This window comes from Monopterus albus, unplaced genomic scaffold, assembly GCF_001952655.1.
Source record: "Monopterus albus unplaced genomic scaffold, M_albus_1.0 scaffold75.1, whole genome shotgun sequence".
NCBI classification, from domain to species: domain Eukaryota; kingdom Metazoa; phylum Chordata; class Actinopteri; order Synbranchiformes; family Synbranchidae; genus Monopterus; species Monopterus albus.
Genome location: NW_018127955.1, coordinates 271776 through 291460, shown reverse-complemented (window position 1 = coordinate 291460; position 19685 = coordinate 271776). Strand labels below are relative to the sequence as shown.

Below are 19685 nucleotides of genomic sequence, written 5' to 3'. Positions count from 1 at the left end.
CAGGGACTACAGACGAGACTTCACCCAGAGACCACCAGCAGCAGCTGCATCCATCACCGTTAATATTATCAAGTACTTCACATCTGCTACCAAGAATCTCTGAACACATCTACTACAGTCTTGCCAGTCTTGGACCCAGCTATTCCTCAGGTTTTCACACCACAGTGAGGTTGGCGAGGTTGCGGGTCCCTACACAGGAGGTGTAGCTGGTTGGTCAGTCGGGGGAGTATCTCCCACTCTCATTCCCTCTCCCTGCACCCAGCTCAGCATGCCCCAGTCCATGAGCAGCTCCACAGCTCTCCCAGCTCCACTACCATGTGTAGATGGACAGTGACACAAGGTGCACCGGTCGCCTGGTTCTCCTCTTGCCCCTGCTGCAGACCTCCTTCACTTCTTCTCTCCCTCACCTTTCTTCTCCTGCTTCTACTGCTCAGACCTTCCTCGTCCACATTATCATCACCATCAGACTCTGAAAACAACCACAATGCACCGGGAAGGACTCCTCCTCACTTCAGCAGCTCACACCCACTACCTTCCTCATCACCTATACCGCTGCACGCATCTCCTGCGAGGTTGCCACGGGCGACCAACATTACATCGTCGTCCGCCACAGTCATCGGGCGCCACGTGCGGAGCAGCTACAACCATCTACAAGGAGATGTGCGCCAGAGGAAACTGTTCTCCTACCAGAAATTCTTCCTTCGCATTGACAAGAAAGGAAAAGTTAATGGCACCAAAAGTGAGGATGATCCATACAGTAAGTCAACTGTGTTGTTTTTGAAAGATTTACATTGGTTGTTTCCATTTTTAACAGAATTTAACAATGCAAATAGCAGCTTATGAGAATTATAAAGCAAGTGATTACTGCACATTGAGCCATTTGGTTCCCTCATACTTTTTAGTTGCACCAAAAAAGAAAAAAAGCAGCTGAATGCAAAATTAAAAATTAAACTTTTAAAATTTTAAATGAAATATCTTTCAATGAGAAAACCTTTGTAAACATGTCTCCTGTTTTATCTGTGGAGAGTTAAGTGTCTGTTTTTCCTCACTGGGAAAAACATTTAAGACAGGTGACTGGGCAAAAGAACAAATAGCAGAGCTGCGTGCTTTCCCAGCCTTTTCACCATGTGTAGAGGCAGGCGTATTTGCCAGACGAAAGAGTTTGGGAAAAGAGAGCATGACAGTAGAAGAGTGGGAGAGGAGTGGAGAAAACAAAATGAGTAAGCTAAGCAGATAAAAAACAGAGATGATCCACTGGAACCAATTAGAAATTGCCCAGAGAAAGTTCTTCCTCTCTGAGGAAATATCCATAACACAGCCATTACCAAACCACTGGGGAGAATGACATTTATTTCTTGCTGCGAATGTGCTGCAGCAATAAAAGTGGTGCGTATATGCTAAAGTAATAAACATGCAACTTCTGCTCCTTTTTCGGGCTGTGTATTTAGCTGTGAAGTGTGAGTTTAACCTTTATTAATCCTGAGAAGGGTCGCAGAGCACACATGCTCTTTTGTCAGCACCACTCAGCCTTACATTCACACAGTTACACCCTTTCACACTGTGGACTGTTGGCTCTTAGTCCTCTCCGCTCAGCTGAGAAACTTCATTTGTGCCTTTAAGGCACCTTATGCTTCCTTAACTATAGTATCTGAGGTAGGAAGGAGTATCATTTCATGAAGGAATGGAGAATGAACAAACTTTACAAGCTTGCTATGAGGAGTGATGCATGTTAATGATATGCATGAAATGAAATTCTGATAAAGTACATGTAGCACTGTTTATGGTTGCATAAAAACCAGACTGAACAGTTTTAACTATATGTTAGCATGCAAACCTCAACAAAGAATTCAGTCTGCACATTAGCCAAGATGAATAGTTTTAAGGACTTGTAAAAATCATCATAGTCAATTATGACTGATCCAAAACAGAAAGTCAGCTGTTATCACTCTGTAGTTATCTTCTAGTTAAACACATCTGGAAGTTCTCCAGGACTGCCACAGTCTTCTGGCCTCTGAGCAGCTCAGAATAGCAGCCTTGCTTAAGGGTGCATTGACAGCGGACGTTGAGGGAGAACAGAACATTACTCCCACATTTACCTGCCCTGAATTTTCCCTTAAATAGATGTGTGCTGTCCAAAACAATGAGCTAATTTCATTAAGATGATACAACAGGCTCTCGCTGCATTGTGTCTACTGTAAGCGTTTGAATCTGTCACACCATGTGAATCGTGAGTGTCTGGGAATGTAATCTACTGTATATAAACGGATCTATCACTCACACCCTTGTACACAAGGCAGAGGTGTGTGTGCATCTGTCTGCATGTCTGTGGTGCTGTACAAGTGTCTCCTGCTGAGAGTGCGCACACACACACACACACACGCACACACTTGAGCACAGAGGCCAGTCTTGCACATGGCCTCCATATGGCAAAGCCCACTTTTATTAGGGCCAGGACCGGTGTGAATATGTGTGTGTGCGCCACTCAGACACCAAGTCTCTGCCAGACATGGCTGAAGGAATTTCAATTAGCGTCTCTTCCTCCCCTCCTCTGGCCAGTCCTGTCTGACACACAGTTTTATACACATGCACATAAAGAGCTTAACTATTGGGGTGCAATGTGTCACCGACTGTCAAGGCATCAGGTCATGGCATTAGAGGCACTATCCATCAATTTCATCAGCCCTTGCAACTTAAGACCTATGGAGAGGGAAAAATTCTCCATGAGGACGTTGGCATGGAGGCCAAATCTTTCAGGCCATAGTTTGCCTCGGTGGCATACTTACAGTACAGTAGCAGACGTTTCATTTAGCTGTATCTACCAGATAACAAGTGAAGATGTAAAACGTGTTTCCAATTACAAGATGGAATTTGGAAAATTGATCAGCTGGGGAGATCTGGCTGTGATGTCTGCATACCATCACTCTATATTGTATTTTGGCTGTCCGAACACTATGTTTATGCTAATGCCCACCTCCTGCAATTTTGCTTGTGCTCTAAAATCAGCGGAGAACAAATTGTACCATTCAAACCAAACAAACAGAAGGTAATTAAATTCTCGATCCCTCACTGAGAACAGGGACGTGATATTTGACATACTAGATGTCCTGTTTATTTCACGTGATCGGCCCTGCTCAGATCTTGATGTGTTTGTGCGTCTGTGAGCTTTCAGTGCTCCTTTTGCTTATTTATATATGCTATAGATTAAAACACTGTTCATTTATACTGTATAGGTTTATGGACAACCAAATCAAAATATCCGTTTCAAAGCTGCAGTTTTCTGCCCTGTATGTGCTCATTAGAAAGCACAGCTCTTTTAAGATGATGCCAATATGACTTGCAAACCCACTACATATAACATATTGTATTGTTTAATATAATTGCATATTAAAATCGTGCTGCTGTAACACAGCGAAATCAGGTGTCATACATCTGTAACTGGACCCTTCCTCTGGAAAGCAACAAACTGAAAATTAGTGAGGAAGCAGTTGGTTATCATGATTGAGTAGTCTGGTAACATTCAAGAGGTCAGATTGCAAACGAGTGTCATTAAATGGTGTCAGAGGTGATCAAGACATTTTTAGGTCCACTTCTGAGGTCGGGGCTCTCCTCCACAGCCAAGCCTTTCTTCTCACACCTGAGGGCAAGTGTTTAGGGTCTGTCTTGTGAATGTGTGCTCACTAGTGTGCCAACAGCGTTTGTCTATTTTTGTTCATATGCCAATTAATCCATCTCACCTCTTAAGGCCTACAAAAGAAACCACTCGGTCTGAATATCAAAAACCTCCTGTGCTGTGATTGACCCTGATCCTGACACTGACCATAAGCAACAAAACTGCCCTTGTGTTGTGTACAAACTGTCACATCTTGTTTGCAAACAAATTAATAAAGCAATCAAACAAATGGGCATGTGTTTGCAGTTGGGCCACAGACTTGTGGGTTTGTGCTGCTCAATTAGCAGTGATTGGTCTCAACTTGACTAGAGCTGGAAGCTTCGACTCTCACCGTGGCCAGATTGTAAAAACTGCTCCACAAATGTGCTGTTAGAAATTTCACACTCTAAAGTTATAAGATTAATTTGAGGCAGCTTTGGTGCACAAAGCTACAATATATTTGAATTTCCATAATAATCTCAATTTCCATTAATACACATCAAGTGCAAATTCTCCATCTTACCAAGTATTTGTCTGTTATTGAGTGCTAAGCCCCCCGCCCCAAACAAGAGAAATCAATGTCAATGTAGTAAGCTTGTTTTAACTTCTTACTAATATGAGCCAGCTTGTTTCTACAAGTCAGAGTCCATATCTTGAAACAAAACAAAATAAGCAGATCTCTGCACTGAATTTCAAAATGTATTTCATTCTATAAAGTTTGTGGGAAAAAAGTTTGCTCCTCTGCATCCATAAACCTTCACTGACTCAGCAAGATTAAAAAAAATGTTATAAGTGTTTACTCTTACTGATTTTGTGTCTAATTAAAATGACTCCCAGTATTTTCTGTTTCCTGAAGTCTCCATTTCGCTGCCTTACTGTCCGTTTCTCTGCTGGATGAGCGCGTTTAGGGTTCTCATGGGAAAAGGTAACAGTGTTGCTAATAAAAGAGAGTTATGAGGAGATACTGGATGCACCAGAGGTTAGTGTCAGTGTTGCTCTTCATTCAAAGCAACTCTGGCAACTTGGACTCTCCTCTCCAACAGTTATAAATAACAGTGGCGAGCAAATGTCACCGCACGAGCTTGCTCAGAAGATACCAAGCCCATTGTCGAGTGCTGCTAGAGCCAAGCTTCACATCAACAATTACATTCAGCTGTAATCTGGAAACGTACTATAAACACGTACTTCTGGACAAACATACTCATGTATTTGCTCCCTACAATCATCCCTCTAACTACACTAGCATTAAAATGCTTATGAAATAAACAGGAGACACTCTTGACAGGTTGTAAAAAGGAAAACTATTCAAGGTAACCATTGTTAATCAACTTAAAACATCTTATCAGATACAATCTGCCTGTGCCAATGGACAAACTTGAAGAATTCATAAGAACTTTTATTATTAGACCCTGTACAACACTCTCCATGTTGACGTTGCTTTATTATCTAAACTGCAGCGGGAGTCTGACCCAAATCATGTCAGCTATGATTGATGACTTCTTTTAGAGGAATCTACAGAGCAAAAACATCTGTCCTGAAACATCACCTAATATTATCTTACATAAGAGCGATGCCATTTTACTGTAACTGACAGTAACCTGCCTCAAACATTTTGAAACTGCTTTATGGATAATGAAACCAAGTTGAAGTAGGTTAACAATAACATGCTACTGGTTTCGAGAAAGACAGATTAACGAGCCTTTTACTGGAAGCTTAATGGCATATCATATAAGTTCTTATGTAATCGTTAATGCCCCATGTCCTAAATGCTTATTTGGGGCAAAACCTTTCCCAAGTCCTGAAAATCAGGCCATCAAAGTAAAAAATAAAAAAAAGTCTCCGCATTGAGAAAACAGTTGTGCTTTAAGTACTGGGTGCACTCTAAAACAATGTTGTTGGGCAATAACTTCTCTGTTCTCTGGCAAAATATTCAGAGTGTGTTTAGCATGTTCACGTTGACTGCAACAGTCTAGTTCAATGTTGGTCTACATGTTAGAGGACCTAGTCATAAAATAATATTATTCACATTTTGACAGAATGTCCATCTGTAAAATTTACAAGCTACCATTTTTTGTCATAGACTTCCAGAATTGATGAGATTTGAGAGACAAAATGTAAATTGTCACGCAAGTTATCTATTACAAACCCTTATCAGTAGTGCAGCTTGGCACGTCTCTTCGGCAGCACCGTTTTCCATCTGACACATGGGGGTGAGTGTGAAGGTCTAGAGGTCCAGATGTGTAAGTGCCCTTTAACCCCATTACTACTAGTACAGGGTCATTTACAGAGCATGTGCATGTTCCTGCTTTGGCTGTGTCAAGAAGATACGTGTAGTGCTGAGAATGATGAAAACCGTCCACAGTTTCCCCATCAAGACATTTCTGAAAGTATTTATTCACTGTAAAGTTTTTATACCTTTAAAAGCCACATTTTTCCAAAGACTCACTGAGGACAATGACAGAATGTCTCATTTTTCCATCACTGTTTATATTTCCTGTCAATGCAACTTAATATTTTCCCGTCAGCTCACTCCTCTGTTCATTAATGTGTCAGCTACAAGGAGACAAAAATAAGAGCCAGATTTCTGCTGCACTCACCCCACCCGCCAGACACCACCCTCAAGTTTTTCAGCAGAAGAAAGTTAACAGTCGAAGTTGTTTTGTTGGATGGACTTTTTCATAGTTTTGTTATGTGGAGGATTCTTTGTGGAGTACAATCGTACATACATATGCTGTAGAGAGAGTAGGAAATACTCAGGCATAAAACTAGTTCTCAGTCATTAACCAGATTCCTAAACAACTATCAAGCTTTGGTGTGAATCATTATTTCCATGAAGCTGGTATGTAAAATACAAACATGCTGAATGAATGTCTGAAAGTTGTGTGAAGGTTTTGGAGACATTTGGGAGTATAGAGTCATATTCCGAACGTTTTAAAGAATAATAATCAATATGGCGAGGCATTCACTGCATGAAGCCAAACGTGTAGCCCATTCAGCGCAGTTCATTGGTCATTTCCGAGAAATCCTAAGAATTCTAACACTGAACGTGTCATTTTGTGTGTTAGCTTGGTACATGGGAACAGGCACATGGCCAGTAAAGCAGTGGGAGGTGAAGAATAGCATCTGTGACAGATAACACCCAAGACTGCTGCCATACAGACTTCAGGAAAGCCCCCAAGTAAACACACACACACACACACACACTGCATGAAAGTGAGGCTCTTAATGGAGTCATCAAAGTTAAAGAAGAGAGCTCAGAAAAGCATCTGGACAGGCTGGCCATTTGAACAGAGCAGCCAGGAATGTCAGCTAATTACTGTGTGTGTGTGTGTGTGTGTGTGTGTACGAACATCGATGAATGTGCAAGAACAGACAATGGAAGAAAGAAAAATACAAAGTTGCATTTGACAAACTGAATAACGTTTGTTAATTTGAATAACATGGTTTACAATAACAAGAGCTGAAAGTACAGTGCCAACAACTCAGACCACAACAGTTGGGAAACACAGCACTGGCAGCTGAACTGGAAAGAGGAAATGTGTGAAATGCAGACGATCATCTCAGCACTTTGCCTGAAAACATAACTCCTGCCTTGTCAGGCCTGTGAAATGTTTTGACAGAAACTGGTGGATTTGGCACTTTGTCATGTTACAAAGTCAGCAGTGTTAAAAGGAATCTCAGGTGGTTGTTTCTTTTTCTCCTCTCAATCAAATCACCATTAACATCACTGTAAATTTCTGCTGGGCTCTTCCCAGCTGCTCTTAAACGCATGTGACATAACTTGCTGTGGTTTCCGGACTGAAACCGTGAGCCGGGCAGATGAAACTTAATGCTATCTGTTGGCTAGACCTCTGGTATTTCAGCGTTTTCACTCAGGTGATCGGTTTAGTTTGATTTCAGAATAATCTGGGTTTGTTCTTCCCTTTCATACCTCGTCCGGGAAAGCTTGAACTGCATGCAGTCTCAGCCATTCCTGTGAATGTGAGCAATCCTGTCAGGGAAGGAAATAAAATCATTATGGGGTATGAAAATGTTAAATGCCGGTCAAAGGGAGCAATTCTGCTAATGAAAAAAACATCTCAGAAGAAACCTAGCGTGTAATGGGTACAATGTTATCTGTTTAATGTGATTTATATCCCAGACATTTAATACATGCAAAACTAATTTTGAAAAGAAATTTGTTTACAAAAAAAAAAAAAATCTATTTGTGAAAAAAGTGGCCATATTGAAAATCAGAAACAGACCTCTGTTTTCTCAGCTTGGGTAAAAACTGTCAGCCAGGCGGGTTTTGATGTGGCCACTTAACACAGGATGATTCTGTTGTTAACCACATCAGTTGAAGCCAATACCTCAAAGTCTCCTCAAAACACACAATTTACACAAAGTTCTGCTACTCCAGTGTTCCTCACCAGCACACGCCAAACAAAATGCACAACTAATAACAAATGCTTGTCCCCTCTTAGACTTCATAAAGCTGGAAATATTCAGAGAGCAAACATATTTCTAAGAAAAGAGTTTAATCCTGTCAAAATCACAGAAAATCGTAGTTAAATGCAGCAGCAGCCAAGAAGCCAAGTTTTTTTTGAATAGAGTCCCCTTTTTATATTTTTATGGCCAAACAGAGCAGACCAGTTTAATATTTTCAGTTCATATCTGATTTAAAGCACAACAACAGCTCATTTGTTCTTCTTTTGTCTCCCTCTTTTTCTACAAGCATGGATTAACTTTTCCTTAAAACATTTGGCTGCTGGATGGATGAAAACTCTATGCAGTGTATAGATTTAGCCACTCAAATCAGATATTAGCTCTAAGTATTGAGTTGACCAATGCAGTATATAATATGGCCACTTTTGCTAAATGAAAATTTCTGCTTCTTTGATGTCACACTTATATTTCACATCCAAAATAAGTGAGAGAATTTGCTGGGGTTCATCCAAATATCTGAGAACTGGACACAGAATAAAAGAACCAAAACCACATCCAGTCCTCTGGAAACATCATGACACAAACTAATCTGCAAATGACAATATTTCACATGACAAGAGAGCTCTCTGGCTGCAGGCACGCAGCAGACCCAGCTCACAGCTGGTCACTGTCGCGAGGTCACAATGTGAACAACCACAGTATAATCTTTAAAGAAAAGCCCCTGGATAAACAGTGGAAACACTTTCACAACCTGCCTTAACCCTTAGGTCCAGATGGAGTCTCACTGACTGTGTTTCCAAAGGGGTGTGCCAGGGGTCAACAGGCATGTGTGTTCCTCTGTGTGTGTGAGCGCATGCCTATCTGTATGATTTTTTTTTTCTTTTTTTTGCCCGTGTTTGATTGTGTATTGGTACAGTTGAAAAAACTGTGTTGTATCTCAGTTTACTCTGCTGTTCAGAGCAGTGCACCTGTCTCAAAACGGACAATGAATTTGTTCCAATCTCAACTTGAATGAAGTCCAAAGGCATTTCATTTAAAAAACATACCACAACTTTAATGTTACTATTCTACTGAACAGATGGCTGATTAGGGTCAAGAGATTGACAATATCCTGCTTAATATATCGTTACTGGGGCTGAACAATTTGGGAATTTTTTTTTGCAAACTACAATTTAATAATAAGCATTTTCTCCCTTTTCTTCTGTATTACTTCCTGCCAACAAGCTTTACTAGAAATGACTAAGACGACGAACCCAACATCCTCATACATGCACCAGTGGTGCTGAGGACTGGGTTTGCTTTGTCTCAAACTGTATTTTTGCTTTTCATAACTAGTTATTTGGCTGCAAAACTTGACTGGCGTTTGCACTAGATTCATTTGGAGCTGTGGTCCTGAATCCTCGGCTGTCTGCACAGTTACTGCTGCTAGATGCCCTTAGCTATTTGAAGCATGTGATATTCAACTACTTTTCTCTGCCATGCCAAGTGAGTCAATAACAGTGACTGCTGCTGCCTCAGCATTTAATGAGGACAATATTATGAACACTAACCGGGTGGCAGAGCCATGGGACTGAACCGGCCATGGTTAGTGGAGGGAGACAGAGGTGAGGGAGGCAACAGTCACTCACAGAACCACAGCGAGCTGTGCTGCTGCTCCACCTGCATAAAGAAAGCAGAGCCTTTCTGTATCCATCTGAGCTCACAGCTTCTCTAAACTAGCTCTGACATAGTACTGTATTATGATGTTTTGACCACTGTGGACAAAACATTAAGCATTAAAAATGACACTGCATTCCAAAATGATCCAATACGGGACAAAGCATTTCATTCCTCATGACGGCAGTCCTGTATTATAAGAGACGGGTGGTAAATCTAGCCGTGTTCTTTTGGAAGAAATTTGTGGTGTTGCCTCACACTGTTTCTAGTCACATCCATTAGACTACATTAACATTACCCGTTTCTATCGTGCATCCTCTGGTCTAAAAACCAAAAATAGGAGCCGTTTCACTTTGTCACGATGTTTGCCTCATGGTCGTCGCCGCTTGGTTCTGCTCCAGCTGTGGTTATTTTGTGCGGCCAGCAGCACCAAGGTGAACGTGATTGGTGTCTTTTTTCCATCCACTCTCACTTATTTACTGTGCAGGTTTTGAAAACCACACTTTTAAAATCACAATTTCGATTAAAAAAAAACAATCGTTTAGCTTTAACTGTTATAATCAATAATAGTTAGAGATCCACAAATGCCTCAAATTTATCAAAGCTGCTGTTGTGTGTCTGATCTCCAATGCACCTTAAAGGCAGATTTCTATTTACACTGTAGAAACAAGTCAAAGTGGAGCCAAGACTTGGGTCCAAACATGGTAGTGATCTTTCTGAAGTGATTAATGAACAGTTCCTCACCATTAGATGATTAGGATGCATTTATTTGTTCTGGAAATTCTGTCAGTTTTAATCTGGTTTGGGTGAAGTTTGGCTTTTATCAAAGTGTTTGCCCTTGGTTTCTTACAAAATGTTGATAGAAGAACATGTCCATGCATATGTTTTAAAAATGAAGTTTTAAGCACAACACAGAACTAACACAAGTAAATGTGTGCATTGTACAAACTGCACAACGTATTTATCACAGAAACCTGATATCAGCGACACAAACTCTGGCCATAACTCTGTTGTTGTAATCCAAGTCTTTTATTGCAGTATGGCCTTTCACAGGAACTTGCAGGCAGACTGGCTGCTGCTGGAAACTGGTAAAGCGGTTATTAAAAAAAAGAGCACTGTGCTTCAGTTTTTGACAAACCACATCAAAGGGGCGGGGGAGGGAAAAGGATTTGAACAGGTGGACTGGCCTTTAGCACAGCACAGGCAGATCTTATTTTGACAGATCACAGCTCAGAAACATCAGCTGTGCTGCAGTGAGAGGGAACATCTTGAACTTGTGTTGTGGTATGTGTGTGTGAGTAATGGACTTAACACAACATACCAAAATGAGGCACTGTGAGTTACAAAAATCTTATTGAAGTTCAGAGCAAGCTTTTACTGACCAAGTGGATTAATGCCAGTATGCTTCAGCCAAGGTCCACAATTAAAAAAGAAACGAGGCCAAAAACAATTAAAACAACTGCAAAACATAATTTTTTACATCCAATTGCAAAACAATCTGCCATTGCTATTTCAAAGAAATAAGAAATAGCGACAGGCATTTGAGAGTGACATTTGCTGTGTTGTCAGTTTACTATATGAAAATGCAGTTGGAGAGACCAAAGAAACATTGGGTACCTCAACATATACAGGTTCAGAATTATGACTTACAGCTGTAAAATCCAGCAGTCAGCAGGCTGATGCTCTCAGATGTCTCAACCTCTAGCTACAACAAGGCTCCTCAAGCCTTCATTCCCTAATCTCTCTGACCATCATCATGGCACAGCTTCACCCACCACCAAGGTGCATAGATAGATAAAAGCAAACTGAAAAGGTCAAACTCTAGCAACACTTATAGTGTGTTGAAAAACTTTGTGGGATTAACACATTTTGGATTTTGTCCCTCTTTGGGGTCACAAAGGCCATAATGCGAAATGCGGTTGTCCAACAGTAAAACATACTGCAAGTATTGCTCAGGTTTGACCTCATCATCCTGCACCAGGGCTGCAGCATGTTGCAAATGAGAGCTGGGGGCATCTGGCAAAAACACAGGTACAGTATGATTTATACAGTATAAGATTTGGAGTCTTCTGCTTGATCCCTTCACCTCACGCTGTATTTGTGGTTTCCTTGCTTCTCCTGATGGCTGTTTCATTTTTACTTAAACAGAAGAAATACAGCACTTTGGACATACTGTCTGTTTCTCACTTCATCCTTCTGACTGTTCCTGTAATCAGGCTCCACTTCCTATTGGCTCCTTTAGCTAATCCTCTCAAACCCCTGATAGTTTTACAGCTTTATGTAACTGACTTTAAGAGGAGAGAAAAAAAAAGGCTGGTGACCACAGCTTAAACTGGTAATTGGTTCAGGCTTGAAAACTGAGACGGGTGCCTTGACCTCTTGCCAGTCTGGCAGCCAGAAAGCCTCTCTCCGTTCTGTCCATGTGCCTGCCTGCCTGAGCTCCTATGGTCAGAAAAACAAACACAGAATGGAGAAATGTTTTTTTCCTGGCTTACACCTTGGTCCCAGGGCACTCAGCCCACAAACTAACCAGCAACTGAACAGAGGGCAAGAGGCCGGTCTGAGGTCTGACTGTCATATAATGGAAAGAAAAAGAGAGCGAGGCAAGACTGGGGTTCACTTGTGAGCAAAGAGCTGCCGGTTTTTCCCTGAAGGAGTTTAGGATTTTTAAGCTATACTGCAAAATGATAGCATCCAATTAAGAGTTATGCAAACAGAACCTAACCTTTTCACAATTTACATTTAAGCTGTTGCAGTCAAATACCTAATTTTGTGATGCTGATCTGAAATGACTAGCCACGTATTCACGGTCACTAACGCTTGCAAAAAACAAACAAAAAAAAAAGTAATAAGGCCATAAACTTCAGGCCTAGTGCATCTCACGCCATCACACAATTTAATACACAGACACATGGTCCATGACTCTATACAAAATTGATGCCAATATGATCAAGTATAATTCATATGACTGATTCAGTTCAGCTGACATTCAATTTCAATTTAGCTTCTATTTAACAAAGTGTATGTGATCAGGCCAGACAATTAAAAAGAGGGAGTATTACCTCAAAGCAGCTTTGTATTAAAAGCAGCTAAACTCAAATGTACAAAACATGATGTCTACCCTTTGCAGCATAAACAATGGGCGCTTGTGCACGGTAAGCCTTTGCCCCTGCAGCTAAGTGTACTGTATCCGGCGCTTTTCCTCTGATTCAACATTGTGTCATCTTGAGTAGCAAGGTTCATGGTACTCCTGGTTAACTGGACACAAGAGCTACATGTTTTGCACGCCCTGATTGTTTTATCAGGAATCCCTTCATTGTTTCTGCAGAATTTGAAATACTTCCAGGCCTTAGGCTGATGCATTGTACACGGTGGCCTCTGGCATGTTTTTCTAGGTTGTGACATGTGAGGAAAAGGTGCATCACACACACACACACACACACACACACACACAAACTAGAGGTTGGAGCACAAAAAGAACAAACTTGCTAAAGATTGGTTTTTGATAAATGGACATTGGTTTGAATCTGTGGTTTTGAGCCAATGCAGCCATATCTCTGATACTCATACTGAGCATCAATCTTTATATGCAAACCGCTGCTGAAGGGACTGGTCAATTATTCAATTAAAGAAAGGTTTTATGATAACTGTGATAATCCATCAATCATCTAAGTGATTTATTCATAAAAAAAAGCCAAATATCTATTGGTTGCTGCTTCTCAAAGTTTTGACGCACATGTGTCTCTGTCCCTGCTGCATCAGGTATTTTGGAGATCAAGTCAGTGGATGTGGGAGTGGTGGCCATCAGGGGCCTCAGCAGTAACTACTACCTGGCGATCAGCAAGAGGGGGGAGCTATACGGAGCGGTGGGTAGCACTTTCCTTACTGCTTCCCAATGAGCTGCCCCTTTTTATGTATTTATCAGTTATTCCAAATGTTTTTTTTACAGTACATGGTCACCTTTTCATTCTTATGACTGTTAACACCAGCTGTTGATGATGCTAATCAAAGTGAATCAAATTCTTGCAAAAGATACTTTTTTTCCCCAAAGTGGTGACTGTGACTTTTCTTCAATGCTTTTTAAAACAATGGTCAAGGCTGCAAGACTCTATTCTAGAAACAGGAACAGTTAAAAGTTTGTCAGTGTGAGTTCTCCTGTCTGCTGCCAGCAGCTCCTCTACAACTCCATTCAGAAACAGGAAACACAATCCTTCAGTTTCTCTATTCTGCTTCAGTCCCTCTGGGAAAAGCAGCCCTTGTTTCTCTCTCCCCTTCCTTTTCTTCATCTCATTATCTCTCTCCTTTTTTCCCTTTCCCTTATTTTGAAAGGTCCCAAACTTTCGGTGCGTCTCTCTGGAGTCGCACCGCAGATGAAATGTCACACGGTAGAACAGAAAGAAAAAGAGGCATTCTGTTGCATGGCCTGAAACTGAATTCCCATGACGTCTTCTGCTCAGTGCAACACAAGCCATAGCAGCACACTGGTTAAGGGCTGGCGTTCAGTTACACTTGATGGGTTTAGACAGTGACTTCTTTATCCAGTGGTAATCAAATGAAATCATTGTTTCATTATATCACCAGCTTAATACATGGAAGTGACACAAAAGATCATGGTTGTCTTTAGCTTCTGTCATGATTCAATTTGTAAAAAAAATTCTCAAAAATAAATAAAGCTTTCACTGGGTGGTCTGGAATATAATTCTACACAACTCTTTCAATTTAACTACCAAATGTAAAGAATTTTTACTTTGCAACTGGTCAATAAGTCGCTTAGTAAAAGAATACAACCTAATTTTCACATTTCATTGCAATAATTTGATGCAATTACAGCTTCATCCACTTTACGAATCATTTTAATTTAAAGGACAGCCAACACACACACACACACACACACACACACAGTTTGGTTGTAACGAGCACCAGCATTAGTTGAAAAGTTGTACAGTGTCTGTAAAATATTCTCATTTAGCTTTGGGAACATTCAGTTTTACTTCTGGAACTAATTTCAACAGCTGCGCCCAGATACAGAAAGAGAGAGAGAGGGGGTGAGCAAGAGAGTGAGTTGTATTGTGCCTGTGCTTGTGTGCCGTTTGTGTTGTGTGTGCAGGGCAAGTACATCTTTGCCCATAAATATCAACTGAATCCAGTTAACTGGCTGTTAGCCTTAAGCACAAGGGCAGCATCCAGTAAAATGACAAATGCTACTCTCTCAGATCATTTTCTCTTCATTTACTGGTGGGTGGTCGCTGTGGTCATGTACCATCATCATCAACATGTATAACCATTTCAATTCCACGTCTAGTTACAATTGGCCTTGATTACACCGGTGGCTGATGAGTTTGTTGATCCATGTTGTCACAAGAAGTAAAATATCAACATACTGCTGCTGTTAAGTCCAGAAGAACAAATGAAAGCTGCTCTACAGAATTTCTTTCACCTGCTCAAACATCTAGTGAGACTCCAACCAAACGGACACCATAATCTGCTCCTAACCGCCGTCTGATCCTCCATCACATTATGTTTCCAAGCAACAACAAAGTACAGATGCCTGGTTGTGACAAACTACAAAATGCGGTCTCCGGTCCTAAACTAGTGTTAGCTGACTAACAGGTCAATATGTCAATCCAGCCGAACGCTGTGGTTACAGCAAAACACTAACACTACACAAAGCTCTAATTATTACAAAATTAAAATCTTATTAATTAAACACAAAGGTAAAATCATGACTATGCTAGGTCACTAATGTTAAAAAAAGCAATCACATTAATTTTAGATGCTAACTCACCCAGAAGGAAGAACGTCACCTCTGAATCAGTTTGGGTCCTTTAGCTGCTTTCAGTTGTCTCCATCTCAAAAAGCCAGGAGACAATTTTAGTTAATGCTCCATTAAATATAAGTAAACATGAAAATATTAAATTTCCAACTAATCATTACTAATAATCCTGTAGTATTAGTAATAAAACAGAGAACAAGCAGATAAAGAGAATGTAAAGATGAAGAGAACCAGGAACACTGCTGACTTCCATGGCAGTCATCCACCATTCAGATTAAGATGTTAATATAACCTACAACAAATAATCTACTTATGTGCATTTTGCTAAAAAAGTCAGATGAATTTTACATAGTAACTTCTTCCAAAATGAAGGGCATTTTGGATTAAAGCTATGCCAGACACAAACATTAAACGTATTGTTGTCTTTTAGGCGCTCACATTTACATTCCTTGTCTTTGTCCTGCAGAGGGACTTTGGCCCAGATTGTCGTCTGATTGAACGCATTGAGGAGAACAAGTACAACACCTATGCTTCAGCAGAGTGGCGCAACAAGAAGAAGCACATGTTTGTGGGACTGAATGCCAACGGAAAGCCCATGAGGGGGAAGAAGACACGGAGGAAAAACACGGCCACTCACTTCCTGCCCATTGTGGTGCAACCACGATGATGGGACGTATGAGGCAGGGAAGAGCTCTGCAAACTGCAGGGTATCAAATGTCTTTGGAGTTGCAGTGATGACTACATTGGACAGATCTGAATGGGATCTGAATGATGCACTGAGGAAAGAACTGAAACTTAGAGAAACTTACAGTATAGACATTTATCTCTGTTGGATAAAGACGCTTCTATTTTTAAAGAAAGAAATAAGATATATTGGTATACACTGTGTCTAGTATTTCTGTTTTAAGTTATAAAGTACATTGGCACAGTAGAAAGTATGAAAATAAACTACTTCTGTGCCCAAATGTGATTAATAGCTCACATTTTAACAGCTGTGTAGTGTGAAGTGCTTGATTGGGGGGGGGAATGAAATGACCGAAGGCAGAAGATGCAAGAGGACAGAAAAGAAGAGCATGTACTAACAGAAAGTTAGCTGGTAGAAAAGGAGAGCAAAGGACAAAAAAGGCAGGACAGAAAGTGGCAGTGGACAGGATTTGGTCATGAAAGCACCAACACAGCTGGATGTCTAACACCATCATGTTTTTCTTTAAATTTATTTATTTTGTGTAATATTTAACAACAAAAAGACAAGCTCTTGTCCTTTGTACCATTTATGCTTCTCTTTTTGAATACTAATCATTTAAACCTGAATAAACACAAAAATATATTTGTCTTTAACTTATGACTTTGAATGTTATAAAGACGTTTCTGTGATTCAGTCAGTTGCACATATTGTAAATACACAGGAAAAGTTATGAAAAGGGAAGTTTTTAAGTTGGCTGACCCAGGCAATTGATTTACTGTATCATTTTAATATCATTCAAAGTCCTGGGAATTATTAAAAGCAAACTGACAATAATCTGTTGTACAGTGTACAAAATAATAGTGTAACGGCAGTAGTTAGATTGCATGTTATGTTTATTACGATCACATAAGCTCATTTCATGGAGAAAGGAGATTAAAATGGAGCTTACTAGTTTTGTTGGAGCTTTCAGCACTATGGTATTTATCACTGACTGGAACTGCTTCTTCAGGACAAACCGAGCAAAATCCATTTGCTGATGAAGACCCTGAGGCGGTCATCATCAGTAGGTTGACTTCGCTCACTTTGCCTGGATGGATCAGACACCATTCAGTGATGAATACTGTGTGGTTGAAAGCTTCAGAGCTGATAAGTGAACCGCGAGTCCAGATTATTTTGTCTAACTGTTATTCCAAAAGGTCAAAACTTACCTTTAATGCTCAAACACTGAAATATCTTGGAAACTCAGAAACATCATTGTTGTCTTTTTCTAAGCGATTAATGTTAATAGCAAACTATGAGTGACTGGAGCCTCTTATGCAAGATAAGAATCAGGAATCGCTTGGAGACTCGACTTTTAAAAGAAACCCAGTAGACGGCCTCGTAGATGACTTCAGGGGTTTTTAATTTCTCACTGCAAAAAGCTGTCCCTTACAAATACACATGGCAAACATGGCTTCCTGCAAGATAAACACCGTCTTTTATATGATAAAGGCTTTAGAAATGGCCAACACACATACTTGGGTGGCTGCGTAAAGAGGTGTGTGCATCAGTGTGGTCTATAAGCTGGGAAAAGCCTCCTCCTTGACCTTACTTGTCTAAAACCTGTTGCTGTGCCCCCGGAGACAGAAAGACACATGGAGCAGGGCATATGGTATAACGTAAATATCACTCCCTTGTTTATCACCTGATTCTAATTAACTATGAAGTCATGGTTTCTTTAGTTTTCTCTTGTGTTCCCATCTCTTTTTCTTTAACTAGTTCTCTCCTGCGATTTCACTTTCCCCCCAATGTTTTCAGCCTTTTGGCATGTCTTGGTAAAGTTCAGACAGACTCCAGAAATTAGCAGCATCAGACCTAGAGCAAGGTTAACTCACAAACACACAACTGAATGTTTCTGCCAAGGGCTGCAGCAGCTGTAATCTGTTCATTGCATCCTTCACTTTCAACCCTCTGCCATCTGTGTGTGTGCGTGGTGTGTCTGCGAGGTAATTTCCGAGAATGATGGGATCCACCAGAGTTGGTCTGTCCTGCTGTGTTTATTACAAAAAGGTCCTCGATCCCCTTTTTGTGCCCAGGAATCCTCAGCGTCTAACACTCATGTCTAAATGTGAGTAAGTATGATACATCAGAGGGAGATTCAGATTTCCTTTCATCCTCCCAGGGCATCTACTCCTTTGTTTATATGATTACTTGGGTGTTCTGTATACGACATATCAAGTACAATTACTCTGAAATGTGTTCAAGACACTGATCCCCCTCCTTCTCCTCCATTCTCCCTCCCTCATAAAGTTCAAGGGCTGGTACTCCAAAGCCAAGATGTCTTTATTATTTGGTGGTGCGGCTTAAATCCATAAAACTTCCCATTTACATCCCGATTAGAAATCTGGATTCAAGCTCAGATATCTGAGACAAATTCAACCACTTGTTCATTCCAAAAACCTGGAATCCAGTCTGCATATATACCACATGTAGACCCCTTGGAATAGTCTGATGTATTTTTATTGCAACTTTAACATGGCTTAATGTGCCTTTGCCTGTACCCAAAATACCTCACAAAGCCAGACTTTAAAAGCAGTGTGTTTATTCAAAGCAGATGTTTCACACCGATTATCAACCTCGGTGACATCTGAGTTAGTCTGTGCAGCAGCACAAAGCCATGCATCATTTCTTCCATTTCTACAGTGCATTTAATATTTTCTAAAAACTTTTTGCCTGTGCCATTTTTTAGAGTTGTGCTTGGGTATGTTTGGCTAGTGTTTGGTTTGTTGAGGCATGTGGCGAGACTCAGTATGTGGTTTCTGTTTTGACTACATCAGGATCCATCGGACCTGTGTCGAACCTCAAATGAAACGTACACCATTGGCTTCACACATTCACAGCTCCTCTGTTTGCTCAGAGAGTCTTGTGGCTGTGTGACTTGACCGCAGCGGCAGCTGTGAATATTTTACATCCTGGAGAGAGGGAGAGAGAGAGAGACACGGAGGACGCTTTGAATCAGAGAAAGATGTGTGGGTATGGAGGAAAGGTGAATAACTTAAAGAATCACAGTCCTGGGGGCATTTATGGCATCTGGGGGGACATAAAAAATGAGGGAGAGGGAATGTTTGCTGAAAGAGCAGCAGTTTGAATGGGATGCCAAAGGTTGAGAGGAGGGGCCAAGTAGTTGAGAGGATGAAGGGGCGATTAAAGCAGTTGCCAGAAAATTTGGGGTTGGAGCCTGGGGGTGTGGAGTGGGTTGAAGGAGTATTTTCAGAGGTAAGGAGGTTTGGAAGGGAGGCAATTTGGCTTGGGGGCAATCACTGGAAGCAGACCAGGGGAGCTCCTGGAACCCAGGAGGTGAACCAGGAGCTCTCCCTCCTCCTCCTCGCATGTTCAGCTCCTTTAACTTTTCCTTTTTTTCACCATTTGGTCCTTCATTGCCGTTCTTATCCTTTGAGATCCTTTGCATTAGAGATGAATTAATCAGTATTTTGTGTATTAACAGATACTCCAATGTG

At 40.9% G+C, this 19685-nt stretch overlaps 1 protein-coding gene across 1 annotated transcript in view; it reads left to right on the top strand.

Annotated features, from left to right (window-relative positions):
• Positions 1-16746, top strand: part of LOC109963451 (fibroblast growth factor 10-like) — a 19697-nt gene extending 2951 nt beyond the window's left edge. Inside the window, exons 2-4 of the mRNA XM_020605985.1 lie at positions 170-757; positions 13493-13596; positions 15970-16746. Coding sequence (XP_020461641.1) covers positions 170-757; positions 13493-13596; positions 15970-16170 — 893 coding nt within the window. The 3' untranslated portion in view covers positions 16171-16746. The remainder of the gene's footprint in view (positions 1-169; positions 758-13492; positions 13597-15969) is intronic.
• Positions 16747-19685: the final 2939 nt, after the last annotated feature.